The sequence below is a fragment of the Rhinolophus ferrumequinum genome, chromosome 12, assembly GCF_004115265.2.
Source record: "Rhinolophus ferrumequinum isolate MPI-CBG mRhiFer1 chromosome 12, mRhiFer1_v1.p, whole genome shotgun sequence".
In the NCBI taxonomy this organism is placed as follows: Eukaryota; Metazoa; Chordata; class Mammalia; order Chiroptera; family Rhinolophidae; genus Rhinolophus; species Rhinolophus ferrumequinum.
Genome location: NC_046295.1, coordinates 67,649,755 through 67,665,690, shown reverse-complemented (window position 1 = coordinate 67,665,690; position 15,936 = coordinate 67,649,755). Strand labels below are relative to the sequence as shown.

Sequence of the window (15,936 nt, the reverse complement as noted above, 5' to 3'; positions counted from 1 at the left end):
ATCTCAGTGGAATGTTTCCGGTTCACAATACGTATGCACACCTAAGTCACTCCTGTTGCCTCCTAATACACAAAGCAAGAAAATCACAACCAAGACCACCCCCCTCAATTCTACAGGTGTGAACAACAAAAGAGATTATAAAATGCTCAAATGCTGTGACTGACCTTGTTGGGAATGCACCATCTTCTCTCCTCCCCCTAGACTTTAGCCCCACCCCTTAGAAATGCATGCTCTCTGGGATTTTACAAGCCAGCAAAACGTTCTGCCCCGACACTCGTCTCCTGGCCACCTCCCCACGCCTTCCCCCTGTCCCTCAAGTTTCAGCCTTGACTGCTGATCCCTCTGCAGCGCCTTCTCCAACCCCATGACCGAGCCCCACTGGACTCTGTCCTTCCCTTCTAAAAGTATGTGTTGCACTTTTATTTGTCTGCTTCTGTATTTGACGCTAAGCTGTGCTGCTAAGGGACCACATCTGCAAAAGTCATCCATGAACCTCCACACCTTGCTCAGGGACGAGCATGTGATATTAGCTCAACTACTGACTAAAAGAATTAAAAATATAATACCATCCCATCCCATCCCATCCAATACAAACAACACAATACAGCTTGGAGGCGAGCGCTGACACAAGCAGGACAGTGAGTTGTCCAACATGGAGGGTCCAGGAAACCAGAAAACCAGAGAGGCCTGCAGCAGGGGCCTGCTGGGGTCATGGGGGGCACTGCCTACCTTTTTGGTCTTCACCGTGGACGCGCAGCAGTCCCCGCCGTCGTAGTTGCAGAAGGCTCTGTTGTTGATGGCATCACAGTAATTGTCTCCCATGAAGGGCTAGATGGGGGACAGAGGCAGGAAGGAAAGGCGCCTTGTTAGATAGAAGCCAGAGTGAGTGGGGGACGGCCTCTGTCATCATTTAGCTGTCTCTCAGCTAATGAGTTAGCTTCTGGTTTCAAATCCCAGAACTCCCTTGAACAAATTCACACTTCTACCATTTCTCAAGTCTTCTCTAGCTAAGTGTCTCCCAACTAAAGTATGGTTACCCTGGGAGAGACACTCCTGGATGCTGGGGAATGCAAAGCCATGGGGCAGACCACTTACGTCTTCTTAAAGACGGGGGCTCATTAAACTTGAAGAAAGGATAAGAAAATTTGAGCCCCTTTCCCCCATTCTTCCTGATAGCAAGTAATTAAAAACAGAATTCATAATAAAATATATGCAAATATATTAGCCACCTGAGTGCACACTGCCCAAGAATTGTGAAGATCAAACGTTGAAGAATTCAGGCATTTGTCTGTCTGTGATTATGGGCTCTGTCTCCTCTCACACAGGAGTACAGATATACTTGATATCACATGCTTCACATCTTTGTTTTCTTCCTTTATTCTCTGAACAACATGTGAGGGTAGGCATTGCTCTTGTCACTTTATAGATGAAGAGCATGCGGCTCAGAGTAAGAAAGGGACCCGGCCAGGATCACACTGGGCAGAGGCAGAGGAGTGATATAAATCTATAAATCTAACTTGGCTCCATATTGTTTTCTTTACCATTCTAGGCTCTCTCTAGCACATATTGGTTTATTTCTTTTTTCCTGTGTTCCTCCGACTCTGTGATGCTCCAAAGATGATGGGGCTAAGACATTGCTTATCGGAACCCAGGGCCATCTTAGGGGACCGTCAGGAGGCCCTGCTACGCCCTAGCACTTGTATCTTCCCACCCGAGCACTCAGCACACTGTCTTCTCTAGTCGGTTGCTGTTCCTGTAGCTGGTGCCAGACTGAGAGCTGCTCAAAGGTTAGGACCACCTCCAGTTCACTTGGTCTCCCAATCACGTAGTTTGACAGTAGGCACAACTTTGGCTCTTAGAGATGAAACGGAATGCAATTGTATGGGCATAGTGAAAAGGCAGCTGTCAGGGCTTTAGAAAATCTGTTCTAGTCTTCCAAATCGCAGCCAGCTGGGTGGATACTTGGTGGTGTTGACTAGGCAGCTTATGTTCTCTGAGTTTCAGGACTCCCAGTAATGAAAAAAAGAGGCAGGGTGAGTCCACTGATTTCCCAAAGCAGTGGACATACCCTTTCTCCCATCAAAGGCAATATTGTGTAATGCTTTAATACATAGAAAGCAGATAAAAGTGAAACCCCTCTGATTAAAGTTTGGGTTGATATCTCTAATGCTCAGTGACTCATTGATGGGACAGAAGACGTCATCACTTTGCGGAGACCACTGCATCCTGACTCAATCCCTGAGACCCACTGGTCTCTCTGTCCCATCCTGACTGCTCCATCCCATTCCCAAGGTCACAAGGAGTCCCAGTCCACCCTATATGGCATCCCTGGCTTCTGTATCTCTGTTCCAAGTTCATGCAGTCTTTGTTATCCCGACTCATGATGGCAGATTCGATTTCATCCCTGCCCTATAGTGTCTAAAAAAATATCGTAGCAAGACAGCCAACAATAGGCAAGAGATTGCTCAGGGGTGTGTGTGTGTGTGTGTGTGTGTGTGTGTATGTGTGTGTGTGTACATGTACACGGCTGTGAGCACAATTGTGACTGCCGTAATAGACACATGATTACATTTATATTAGAGCAGAGAAGCACAAATAACAAATAAAGGATAAGCCCTTTGCTTTTCTCTGTGCCTTAGGAGATCTGCTTGTGGACTCTGTTCTTTACGGTTTTTCTCATATATATAAGCAGACTAATGAAGGAAACCAAATGTCCCTTCCTTAGAATGAAAGGAACTGGCTTGCTACAGGAGTAGCTCAGGAAGAAGAGGTAGAAAATAAAATAAATAAGTGAACTTTTAAAAAAATGTGTCCCATGAAAAAATCTTGTCTCATCATTAGCTACTTTCCTCCATGTGCCATTTCCTGCAGCCACATCCACCCATCCATTCATCGATCTATCAAAGCATCTACCTGTCTGTCTGTCCATCCGTCTGCTAGTCAACCCTATTTATTGAATGCCTACTACACATGTGCTAAAGAAAAGGGCATAATAGTGAGTCAATATAGATAGAGCTCCTGCTCCTCTAGACCTTACATTTTAGAGAGGAGCGAGACTTTAATCAAATAATCACACATCTAATTGGCCAATTTCACCTCTAATAAGAGCTATGGAAGAAAGGTGCATGACGCTGTCTGAGTAAAGAGTAGAAGGATTTAACTTAATCAGGGAGCTTTGTGAAGGTGTCCCCAAGGAAAGGACGTTTCATCTGAGATCATAAGATGAGCGGGAATTAATTACATAGGGGTGGAGAAGGAAGAATGTCTGGAGAAAGGGAATAGCATGTGAAAAGACCTGTTACTTAGAGATTTCTCCCTGTCTTCAGTATTTCTCATGCTGCTCCTTTTACTAATAATGTGTTCAGGTCAGCAATTCATCCTTCAAGACCTAGCTCAAACGTTGCCCCTCTAAAATGCCTTCCCTAAAACCCCCAAGATGTTCAGTGCTTCTACAACTTCCTGAACTTGTTTTGTTATAGCATGTTTTGGTTATAGCATATATAGCATGTCTATATAGCATATAGACAAGAGTTGTCTACTTCTTGTACTGTACTATGAGTTCCTTATGGACAGGAACGTGTGTCATCCATATTTTATATTCTAGGTTTCCTCGCAAAACGTCTGGCCATGTAAGCAAAACTTTGTCAAATAGATATTCCTTCGATGTTTATTTAGGAAACTGGTGGATGCACGAACGGATTCAGGGATGGATGGGGGCAAGAAGGTACCACGGATGACTCTGAGAGAGCATGGTTACTGTTTCTACTGCACTAAGATCATGTGATTGTCAGAACCTAGAATCGTGTCGGGCACAGAAGAGGCGCTCAGTGAAGCTTTGATGTCTGAGTGAGTGAATGAGCGCTTTGGATATAGCTGGGGGTAGACGGCTGGTGGCGCAGGGCTAGCAAAACCCTTTCTCAGTCTTGGCTACCTCTACACATTCCAGGTGAATGGCTCCTCTGTGGGCCCAGCATTTGTATAATCTTCTAAACGTACTTTGCAGCCCCAGACGAGACAGATTATTAGCTCTAAGCTAAGGAAGACAAGGAGGCACCTGCAAGAGCGAAGGTGATAAGCATCACTGGCAGGGCTCAGAGCCTGACAGGTGAGGGTCTCGTAGGCTCCAGTGCTGAGTCAAAGGAGGGATCGAATTCCGCTGTCACACTGGTTGCCCAGACCGCCAACTCAGCAGAATGTGTGCCCAAGTAACCCAAGCTTCCTTTTCTTGAAATGCTGGACTGATCCAGAGAGATGAGAGGAAGCAACGGCTACATGGCCCTGGCCTTGGTTTTGTCATTCCTGGCTGACTCCTGGGAGAATGGGGGTTCGTCATGACTCCAGTGTCAAGTGCCCTGAGAAGATGCTGCAGAAGGTCCCTAACCAATACACAGAAAGACATATGTGACCCAAGGACTATCTGTGACACTTATAGGTCAGGGGATAGTTCATGGGCAGGAGATGGCCTAGTGGGGAAGAAAAAGCACCTGCCTGGAAGGCAGCAGACCTGGGTTCATGCTTTGGTTTTGTCTCTATTATGCTGTGCAACCTTGGGCCAGGGCATCCCTTCTCTGGCTCTCAACTTCCAGTCTATACAATAAACGAATAGGGTTAGATCACACTCAGAAGGAACCCTTCCAGCTTTGGCATTCCATCAAATTTTAGACCAACCATTGTCTAGGTCCCAGTTTCCCCATCTTTAAAGTAAAAGGTCAGGTTTAGAGCATATAGAAGAACATTTCTGATTCCAACCTTCTAAGAATTTCATCAAATACAACATTTTCTAGAGCACAATCTATTCCTTTTCATCTGCATTTTCCTGAGTGGGCTCCGGGGGTACCGCAGAGATTTGGACATCCACCTGTATGAAATGTGGGGCCTCCTTCTCACTGCCAGCTGAGAACCACAGGAGCAAAGGGGTGCACAGAAATGTTTTTTAGTTGCATGAGCAGCGCCCCCTTGAGACCACAGATGACATCCCAAGTACCCTGCCCTTGTCCCTCCCCCAAGCTTGTCACTGATCCACAGAAACAGATCTCCTTAAAGCCAAGTTCCAGGACATGGCTAAACTGTGAAGGCAGAGAACTGAAGGGTCAGAAGGCATAATCACTCTCAGCTCAATGCTTGGTTCTAAGGTGTCCATATTACTGCTGGGGTTGAAGAGAGAGTGAATGACAAACATGTGGCAGAAGGAAGTGATACGTAAGATGCGTATCAGTAAAGGGAGAATGGAAAAAATAACTGCTTTGTGTAGTGCATTCAAAGTTACATGTGATAATCTTGGTAAAATGTCTGGCATATTATAGACGCTAAATCAATATGGCCTCCCTCCCTTCCTTCCTTATAGGTGCAATGTGCTGAACATAGGCTTAGGAGGCAGAAAAACCTGGCTTGGCGTCCTCTGTTACCCACTGAACATATTTTTGAGTATGTTTGTCGATATCTCTATGTTTCAATCCACCATCTGTACAATGGGATTGCTGATTCACGTCCAAAAACTCAGATAACGATATATTTACAGCACTTAGTAGGTACAGTAAATGGTAGCATGATTAATATGACAATAACAATAAAAATCATAACTGTAGAATCCTTTCTGGGAACTCACCTCACAGCCTTTCACACAGTGAATCAGAGCAGGGTGAGGATACCACTTGAGACCAGCCGTGCACACAACTCTCTGTGGAGAGAGAGAGAGAGAGAGGTCAGACAGGTTTAGGGCAGGGAGGGAGCCGTCTCTCCGTTGGCGTCACATTCAACCATCCTACCTCTTCTTGGATCTTCCAAGTCCTGACCTCACCTTGGCATTTACATGGACAATTCGCCCAGATACTGGCAATAACAGGAGCCATAAGATTACAATAACATTTGTGTTTGCTGTAGATCTCATGATTCTGTATTTCCTCAGCCGAAATAAGGGCTAAAGAGAAGCAGAATTCGGGGATGAAGACAGAATCAGAAAGGCCCTTCAGAAAATTTGTGGTGATATTTGGCCCACGGATGGAGTTGGGGATAAAGTGGGAGGAAGAAGGAAGGATAGAGTGTGTGTGTGTGTGTGTGTGTGTTTGTGTGTGTGTGTGTGCATGTACATGTGTGCATGTGTGTATGTGTGTGTGTATCTGTATATGTGTCAGTGCAGCAGGGAGATGGGAAAATGGTGTGGAGCAGGGAAAACACTGAGGACCACTTTCTCAGGATCACTGTGGGAACATATTAAAAAGGCACATTCTTTGGTGCTGGCTTGGATTTAATGAATCCAAATCTTTGAGATCAGGGCCTCTACATTTTAAGAACAAGCCTCCCAGATGATTCGGATACACACTGCAGTTTGAGAGCAGTGGGCTGGAGGCTGAATGAACTAACCTTTGGTTCGGAACCCTTGGGCACACAGAGAACGCTTCCTGCCTGCACCTGCCGCCACAATTCCTGCTCACAATTCCTTGAGGTTGCCCACACTTTCCTACCTTATCCCTGTGACTTTGTTCTTACTGCTCTCCTTCACTGAAATGTTCTTCCCCACCTTTTCACCTGGAGAAACTTTAGTTATCTTTTAAATTTCTGCTCAAGACTTATTTTCTCTGTGGTGCTAGGCAGAGCTTATAGGTCTGCATATATGTATTTATTTAAAACCTCCTTTAATAATAATCATTACTGTTACGGTAATGACAACTAAAATGTATTCAGTGCATTGGTGGTGCTAATTACTTTATGTATTATCTTATTTATTTTTCACCACAGTGCAGTGAGGTGGGCATTAATCTCTGGTCACGAGGACAATAAATTCCCCAAGCTCCATAGCTGTTAAGTGGCAAAACCAGGATTGGAAACCAAGCAGTGGTTTTGGAAATGATTGAAGGCAGCTAATAACATACCATCCAACACGATAATTTTTAAAGTAGGTGAAAAAAGAAAGATAAAATTAGGAAGATAAAATAGCATCAGGAATGGGATTAACATAACCATCCTCGCAAAGCTGTATCCTACCACAGATGCTTTGCTTTCCATGTCAGATTACAATAATTTCTTTAAAAATTCTAAAAAATAAAATAAAAATGAGCTGGAGGTAAATGCTTAGATTTGCGATGATAAGTAACTGTCAGGGACCATCACGGAAGTCTGTATGATCAGGGCTTACTCTCCTGGCTGAGTGACAGTTGATTTATTTTAATTAAGAAATGAACAGTCACATGGGCCAGAATGTGGAAAATCCATGTGAGCAGCCCATTCTGTCGCTGAGGGCAGACCTATATGGGAACCAAACTGTAAGTAGGTGTCTTGGTGACCTAGAACAAAGGGAATCCCATGACTTCGAGATCTGGCTAAGATTCGGTTGGGTGACTTTCTTCTCCGCCCCATGACATCTCTGGTTCAATCTTGGATCTTCCATGCCTAGAATGGTGCCAGGCACATGGAGGATGCCCAATAAATATTTACATTTACATGAATGAATGGATCCCTCTCAAAATAGACAGGATTTTATCAATGGGCAATATTTTCTTGTCTTCCTTTCTTTTGGAGCGTCAGACAAACATTCATAATGCCTAGCCAGTGTCTAGTGTAGAGGGCCAGTTTAGTGTAGCCCGAATTACATTAAAAATCTTGGACGAACAACCTCCCTTGAAGATCTGCCAACCCGTCTTATAATGTGAAATCCACTATCTAGCTCTCAGACTGCCTCTATTGACTTCTCCAATACACACAATGCAGTGTAATATATGGGAAAGACTCTGAGTACTGAGGCCCAACAGGTGTCATTGCAATTCTGACTTGAAATTGCTTTGTAAATTTGCACTCTGAGGCTTGGTTCTCCCATCTGTGAAATGGGTACTGAAAATGTCACAGGTTTGTTATGATAATGCATTAAGATACATGTTGTGGAAATGGTTAACCCGGAACAATTCCTTAAGGTTCTTGAGGGCAGGGCCTGGGTTTTAGATATCTCTGTCTTCCTCCAGGACCAGGCATGGAGCACAGCCAACATGCGCATGTTGACCAAATGAAGGGACGTGAGTACTTCCAGGGTTCCTCCCAGCTCAGCTACTTTCTTGTCCCCTGCTTCCCAGCCGTGGGGCCAGAAGTGGAGAGAATCACCTGCTTTCATTTTCTGGGAAACTTTAACCAGACGTTCATCTCTGGGTCTGAGAGTCTGTTCCCAGCCAAAATTCAGGGATGTCGGAGGGGCACTTGGTAACAGTTCAAATAGTAGAAAACAGCAGGGTTAGGATCCACGAGGGATTTGATGCCCATCCCTCCCCGTTTATTTGCGAGCTAATTTAATCCGTCTGTAGGAGTGTCTTGGTGTGGTTGTAAATGTTTCTGTCAGTTGAGGTTTACCTGACGTGAGTTCAGAAAAGGGACTTTTATACTATCGGCATGAGTCTATTTATCTTTCCAAGGTGTTTGGATTTTCCACTATTCCTCAGGGCTGCACGCCCCACCTGTCTCACTACAGGGCCCCTCTGTATGCGAGGAGAAGTGAGAAAGGGGACAAGCAGCAGGTCTGAAGGAAAGGCGAGGCTGTTTACACCAAAAGTTGGGCGATCCCAGATGGGGCCCCTCAAATGTCAGGCTTGTTCCTCTTGATGCCAGTGAGACCTCTAGCCCAGTCACAGCCCTTTCAGACCAGATTTTTGTAAGACAGCTTTCATTTCCTGCCTTGGTGCAGAGGAAGAACGTACTGTCTTTTCTTCTTGACTACAACGACCACCAGCATCAACACCACCATCACCAGCACTACTACCATCACCTCCACCAGCACCACCAGCACCACCGCCATCACCTATAACACCAGCACTACCACCACCACCGCCACCACCACCATCATCATCTTCATCATCACAAACCCCATCATCATTATCCATATCCTTCTCAATACAAAACCCTCTATTAAGCAAATATTATGGTCCAAGCCCTGCTGGGAACTTTCATCTATTTAATTCTTGCTATAACTATGAGATAAGTACTATTTTTGACTCTGGTTTACACAAGAGAAAACTGAAGCACAGAGCAGTTAAACAGCCTGCCCCAAATCACACACATAGGCCATGACAGTCAGGAATTAAACTGATGTCTGTCTGATTTCTAGGTCTATACTTTGAACGCTACACTCTCCTTCAAATTCTCCTAGACCCTGGAGCTGTAAGTATAAAATAGCTTACTCTTTTGACCGATGGAAAGGCCACGGTTCAGAAAGGTTTTGAGACAAATATAGGAGGGGGCAGAGTGTCTAAAAGATAAATCCCAGAAAAGATGGGCCCCAGCCAGAGCCAGATATGTGAGAAAGCATCTGAAGAGAATCCCCTCATCTTGAAGCTCAGCCTGACACCCCTCCTAATATTTTCTAAGATGAAAGTCTTTTCTGCTTGATTTTTTTCCTTGATTTATAGGACCCTCTGTGAGTGAATTACATCATTTAACTTATTTTTGCCTTTTGTTATCAGTTACTGAGGTTTTGGCTTTCTCCTGGGTACGCTTTTTGAAAGCCTAGGCATTTTCCACCTTACATCTCTTGTGTTTGAAGAATACTCGCCATTTCAATGGAGGTACACAATCAATGTTTTTGAATGGGTGAATGAACAAATGAGCAGATGCATGAATGTATGAGAGTGTCCACCAATGAATGAGAAATTGCTGGACTTTGGACACATCTCTCCATCTGTGGGTTTTCCCACCAGGGCACATAATATCTCCTTCTATACATTGACTATTCACTCTGAACCATTAGACTCTTGGTAGCATTTTCCCTTTGCCTGTAAGTGTTGCCTATGTTTATGAACTATACTGTAAGGTGGTTGCTTTGCAGGATGGATGCCGGAAAATTAGCCCTGAGTTCAAATTGTGTTTCAATCACACTTGTTATGTGAATTGGGCAGTGACAACCTTTCAGTACTTCAGAGTCTTCATCTCAAATGGTGATAATATTTAACTCATTGAAGTGCGCTCGAGTCAAAATGAGGTGGCATATATGGAATTACCTAACAAACAGTGCCTACGTATATATTATAGATACTCAATAAATGGTGATTTCCCTTTTTTTCCCTTAATTCTCTCCCTACATCCCTCTCTCCTTCCCTCACTTCTTCTTTTTCCTCTCTTTCCTCCTTCCATCCTTTTTCTAGAAGACATTATAAAATCCAAGGTCCTACTTACCTAGAGGAATTATAAGCCTCTGAGGTGGTGAGCTGCATTTTCTATTGGGAAACTCCCCCAGCTCCCCGGAACAAGTGGAAGTGCAGGGCAGATTGGAAGTACTCCTGAGGAACTGGAGGAACAGACTGCACCCTGAATTCTAGGTGCCCAAGGCCAGAAGAGTCTGTCTCATTCAAAGGTTGCAAGCCAACAGCTTCCAGGCTACACAACCCACAGAAATGTTTGGTTTGGCACACCAAGACCTTAACGGAAGTCCAAATTATTTGCCAATAAAAAAAAAAAAGAAGAGAGATTTCATATTTCAAAGACTCCATATTTTTGTACTCAAGAGAAAATGGAAAACCTGGCCACCCTTGCCACCTTGCCACACTCGGCTAGAGCCGTCCCCTGTGGAAGCAGCACACGCTCTCCCCAGTTTACCACATTCGCCACCCTTCCCTGCCATCTCTCCAGCATTGAGCCTGAGGGGCATTTCAGTCTATCCTTAAGTTTGTATTGTTTCATTTATTAGATTGGAAGATGAGTCCTCCGTATCCTTATCACCTTCAAAAGTGCACGGGTGTGCGTGGGGTGGGTGGGGAGCCTCAAAGGAGGAGTACTTCAAAAAAAATGAAAGGAAAAAAGTGTTTTTTTTCTTAATGAAAGGAAATCTAAAATGGTTCAGTACACCCCAAACTAATGTAACCTTATATGTCAATTATACATCAATTAAAAAAATAAATAAGCAAAACCAACGAAGGGGCACTGCCTGGCACGGGGAGGGGAGGACTCTCTGGGGAGTTGTAAATATTCCTATCCCAACTGGGTACTGGTTTCATGAGTGGACAGAACAGAAACATTTATCAAGTCTTATGCTTAAGATTAGCATGTTATGTTTAAATAAAAACTAAGGAACCCCAACTGTATTTGCAAAGTCTTATTTGTTAAGTTGGGTAGAGTGTACATGAGTATTTGTTATATTTTCTTTAAGTTTTTCTGAAATATTTATAGTAAATACTATAGTAAGGACGAGTAATACACCTAGGTATTTAATATTACAAAATGATGTGTGTGGCCTGCTTCACCCATTCAGCCCAACTACCTGGTTCCTACAGGCATATAAGTCTATGACTCTTGACCTAGGCCTATCTCTCGTTTCACAGATGGGGAAATTACAGCCTTGAAAAGGGATGAGATTTGTCCACGGACATACAGCAAGAAGGTGCCTGGGCTTGAACTAGAACCTTGGTCACTATACTCGGCATCCATAAATATTCAGTGAGCATCTACTGTGTGCTAGGCAGGGAGGGGTGTACCACAGGAAATAAGATGACCACAGGCCTGCCTTCACAAAGGTCGCTGTTCTGGTTCACTAGTCATAACACACAACCTCAGAGGTGATATTCTCAGTAGTCATCATTCTCTCCACACGTGCCAATAGATGTCAAGTGCCTAAAACAGAGCCCATCATGGACGAGTGAGTGCCAGCGGTGGGCGCAGCCGGCTGGCGTGGGCTGCAGCCGGCTGGCGTGGGCTGCAGCCGGCTGGCGTGGGCTGCAGCCGGCTGGCGTGGGCTGCAGCCGGCTGGCGTGGGCTGCAGCCGGCTGGCGTGGGCTGCAGAAGCAACCGTGCTTCTCTCTCCCCAACTTTGTGTGCAGTGACGCAACTTGGAAAACTCGACATCTGCCAAGGTGGCAATATTTACACCACAGTAACTGGCAAATGCTACACATCAGAGTTTGTTTTTTTGTGGAGAACGAGTTGTTAACCGTGTACCAGCACATCCCTGGTAAGCGATCAGTAAATGTTTTGCCTTTATTATTGTTCCTGTACATTCAAGAAAGGCTGGAGAAAACTGCAACATTAGACTGTCCTGGGTTCCCCTTCAATTCCTCTTAGGCAAGTGGCTTCCATCTCTGAGATGGAATCTCTGAGATTCCATTTCAATACCCTGGAAAAACAAAGAGACCAATGCCCACTTCATAGGTGTGTGTGTGTGTCTGTGTGGGTGTGAGTGGGGACGCGCGTGTGTGTGCATGCATGTGTGGTGGGGGTGGAGGTGTAAATAAAGGATGGAAACTGCCTGATCCAATGCCCGATTCACAGTAGGCATCCATTAACTCTCAGTTCTCGCCTCTCACTTTCTTACCCTGGGGACAAAGGTGACAGGAGTTGGAGCAGAGCTTTGCTCATACCGTCTCCCTCGCACTGGCACTCAGAGGCAGACCCTCAGAAAGCGGAACTACCCAGGGCCTGCGTGGGCCTGGCGATGCCTGCACCACCAGCTCCATTCCTACAGCTCTCACCACACAAGGGGCAAGGGTGCAGCAGAGGCCAGCTTTCCTGCCGTGTTCCTGGAAATCATCAATCTCTGCCCTTCGCCCTCCTCCCTTTTTCTACCACATTTTTTTCCTCCTGGATAATGAGGCCTCCGGAGACCAGTGGAGGTCTGAACCTCGTTATGGCTCTCTCGGTAGGCCGGCATCAATAAAGGACAGCAAACCAGGGAACTGGGTGGGGGCTGGGGCGGGCAGGCAGCGGGTGGGCAACTGGGGAGGGGGGCTTGCAGGCTTTCAAATCCCTGGATTTATTTCACAGTGAATTATAACTGAACTCTTTAGTGCCCGGGGCTCACAGAGGAAAGGGTGGGAATTCACCCACGGTGGGGGTGGGGGCGGCAGAGCAAAAGGCCCGAGTGGGAGGTGGGCTGGGGGTACATGGTTGGATCAGGCAAAGAAGCCCTGCAGTACTGGATGCGAGGGTGGTGTCCTGGGTCTCTCCTGTGTGGGGGGGTGTTCCCCTGCCTTCAGGTATGTGAGAGTCAGGGTGGGGGGGTGGCACGGCGAGTAAGGAGTCCCAGATCAAGATCCTGACTCTGTTTCCTGCATGCCCCAAGCCTAGTCCCCTCCCTCTCTGCTCTTCAGTTTCTCTAGCTGTCAAATGAAGGGCTGTGCGTTGGTGATCTCCAAAGTCCTTGGGATTCTGACACATGGGTTCCGTGGATGCCCCGGGTGAGTACAGCACACGAGCATTCACTGAGGTGTGCGATGAGAATCTAGGTGGGACTCCGGGTTACAAATGGGGAAAGGCAGACTGAGGGGAGCAAACGGATGAAGGGGCATGAGCTCAGGGAAACAGGACTGTCTCCTGGATTCGGGGGAAAGTCAGAGGCAGAGACAGAACTTGGAGGGGAAAGGGGGCAAAGGGAGGCAGAGCAAGGCGACAGAGGTGCTGGGAGAGGGAAGAGAGAAAGAGGGAAAAGAGAGGCAGGAAAAGGAAATAAAGTTGGAGATGGGGCAGAGAGCAGTAGAAGAAGAGAAAGAGGAAGGAGAAATGAGGGGAGGAGAACACTGGGGTGCATGGGGGAGCAGAGGGGAGCTGGCCAGGTCCAGCGCCAGGTCCATAGGCCCAGAGTGCTGAGTAAGCCCTCACAATTGTGCCCTCAGCTCATTTGAGAAACAGTACACCCAGTATCGGGTTCTGCCCAGCTATCCGGGGCGTGATCTGCAGCAGGCAGGCAGACTGCGAGTCCTCCCAGCACCCCAGGTGGAAAGGTGGGTGGAGAGACACAGATGAACCTCACCCTGCACCCCGTGCCTCCTTCTCCCACTTTCTCCAGGGTGGGGAGCCAGTGCCCAGAGCTGGTACATGAGGCCTGAGATGCACGCTGCCCTGGAGGACAAGAGTGGGGTCCCATATCAGTTCTGGAGACCCCTGACTGATCAGGAGACACAAAGGAAAGTAGGAGTGGCCAGCTCCAAAATGAATGTGGCAATGACACTGGCTTCCAGGAGGCAACGCCTCCCTAGTCTCCTAGCCTGGGCAAGTCCAGCATGGTGCTGAGGGAAGAGCGTGACACTTGGGCTCAGGCCTGGGTTTGCGCTCTCACTCTGGGCGCACCACTCACTGCTGAGATCTCACCGTCCACAAGTCGAGAATGCAGACAGTGCCTCCCACCCCGCTCCATACAACCATTCTGAGGTTCAAATGCAGTCTTGTGTGCTAAGTGCGAGGCCCAGGCACATGGTAGGTGCTTCATAAACAACAGGCGTGAACAGTTCCCCATGTCATGGATTAATTGCTTTCCACCAAATCAGTAAAGCGTGGAGAAAGAGACCAGAAATCCAGGCTATGGACGGTGGAAGGTCTTCCAAGAACGTATACTAGGGCAGCCGCCAGCATCATCCTTGTGAGTACAGACTTTCTAGTCAGACAGACACAAGTACGCGGCCTGATTCTGTGCTTTCTACTTCTGTGTTCTCGGTGTCTCCGTTTCTAGGAACGTTATTCGCCTTATTCCTAGGCTGTCATCAGGATTCAGTGGGACAGTATATAAAATGCCCTTCGAACGGGGCCTGACAGAAGAAAAGGACTAAATACTTACGGACTAGAGAAAGGACGGAACCAGTCCCCACCCCACAGGGAGGTGTGACAATGTGAGGATGATTTAACATACGTAAAGGGACTACTGCAGGACCAGGGCACAGTAAGTGTTCCACAGGGTCATTTCTCTCCCCTTAGCCGTGTGGGCAGCCCCTGTCACTCACCTCCACCCGTGTGGGGTTCAGCCAGTGGGGGATGTCACGGACGGTCACATTCACTGGCAGGATGATGGATTCGCTGTTGTGGTCCAGGCACGAGGCGGCACATTCCGACCCTGAGAGGAAGCAGAGTGTGAGGGAGCGGCTCAGCCCCCAGTCCCCTGATGCCCGGGAACTGCTCTCACACAGCGTGGGCACTGCCACTTCCTGGTCCTCAGGGAACTGGGCTGTCCCAGCCTTGAGGGCATTGAGAAGGAGTGAAGTCTCCAACATGGCTGCCTCTGGTCTCCCTGACTCTGTTCTCTTGTCGCCAAGCTGGCACCCATGGCCATACTCATAGGCCCCGAGCCCAGTGTGGTCTTCTTCCTCCTCTGCCTGAAACCTTTCCAAGGTTCCCAACATCCAGGACAAAATCCAATCCCCTTTGCCTGGCATTCATGGCCTCCCATGGTCTGGTCCATCTCATCTCCCGCTAACAACCTTCACGCTTTGGTTAGGCTAACCAGCCAGCCCGTGCTTGGTTTTCCATCTGGGTCCCATACTTCCTCACGTCTGTACTTCTGCTCCTGTTCGCTCCTCTTTCTAACATCCCGCCATCTGCCTTCTCAATAGTCAAATCCTAACGGTTCTTCAAAACCCAGCTCAAATCCTCCAAGGAGTCTACCCTGATTTCTGCAGCTGTGTGAGGGCAGCGTGTGAGCACTGAGTCTTACTCCAGTGTTGGTCCTATGCCCTCGTGCCTCCTTTTCATGGTTATGGTGACACCATGGGAGGGCAGGGAGTCGGTAGGTTCATCTCTCAGCCTAACCTGGCACACAACATGCAAGGATTGCTTAGTAAGCACCAGCCGGTGAAGGGCGAGCACATGAATACACAACAGCTTCTGCACCCCACACTTTCTCCTTGTACAAGGCCGTCCCCTGTGCCTTCAAGACCCTTCCCACTCTTCTTCAACGAGTGCATTACTAAGCACCCTTCCTGTGTCACCTGGATCCAGTGTCACTTGCTCAGAGAAGACCTCCATGCTTTCCTAACAGAGGCACCCATCACGGCACTTGTCACGTGACCCCTTCCCACTGGCTTGCTGACTGTTTTCTTGTATCCATAGTTGTATCTCTTGCCTGCTGGACTGTAAAATCCATGAGGCCAACACCCTCTGTGCCCCCCAGTCTATGCCCAGAGCCTAACACTGCACATGGCAGATGGCAGGTACTCAATAAGCATTTTGAAATGAATGAAAGAGACCCTGAGTGAATAATTAATAGATGGA

General features: G+C 47.1%; 1 protein-coding gene across 1 annotated transcript in view; it reads right to left on the bottom strand.

Annotated features, from left to right (window-relative positions):
* The window catches only part of PAPPA (pappalysin 1), a 234,916-nt gene that overhangs the window by 17,644 nt on the left and 201,336 nt on the right, over window positions 1-15,936 (bottom strand). The window contains 3 exon segments of the mRNA XM_033123868.1: window positions 730-828; window positions 5,606-5,677; window positions 14,673-14,782. Of these exon segments, the coding sequence (XP_032979759.1) occupies window positions 730-828; window positions 5,606-5,677; window positions 14,673-14,782 (281 nt within the window).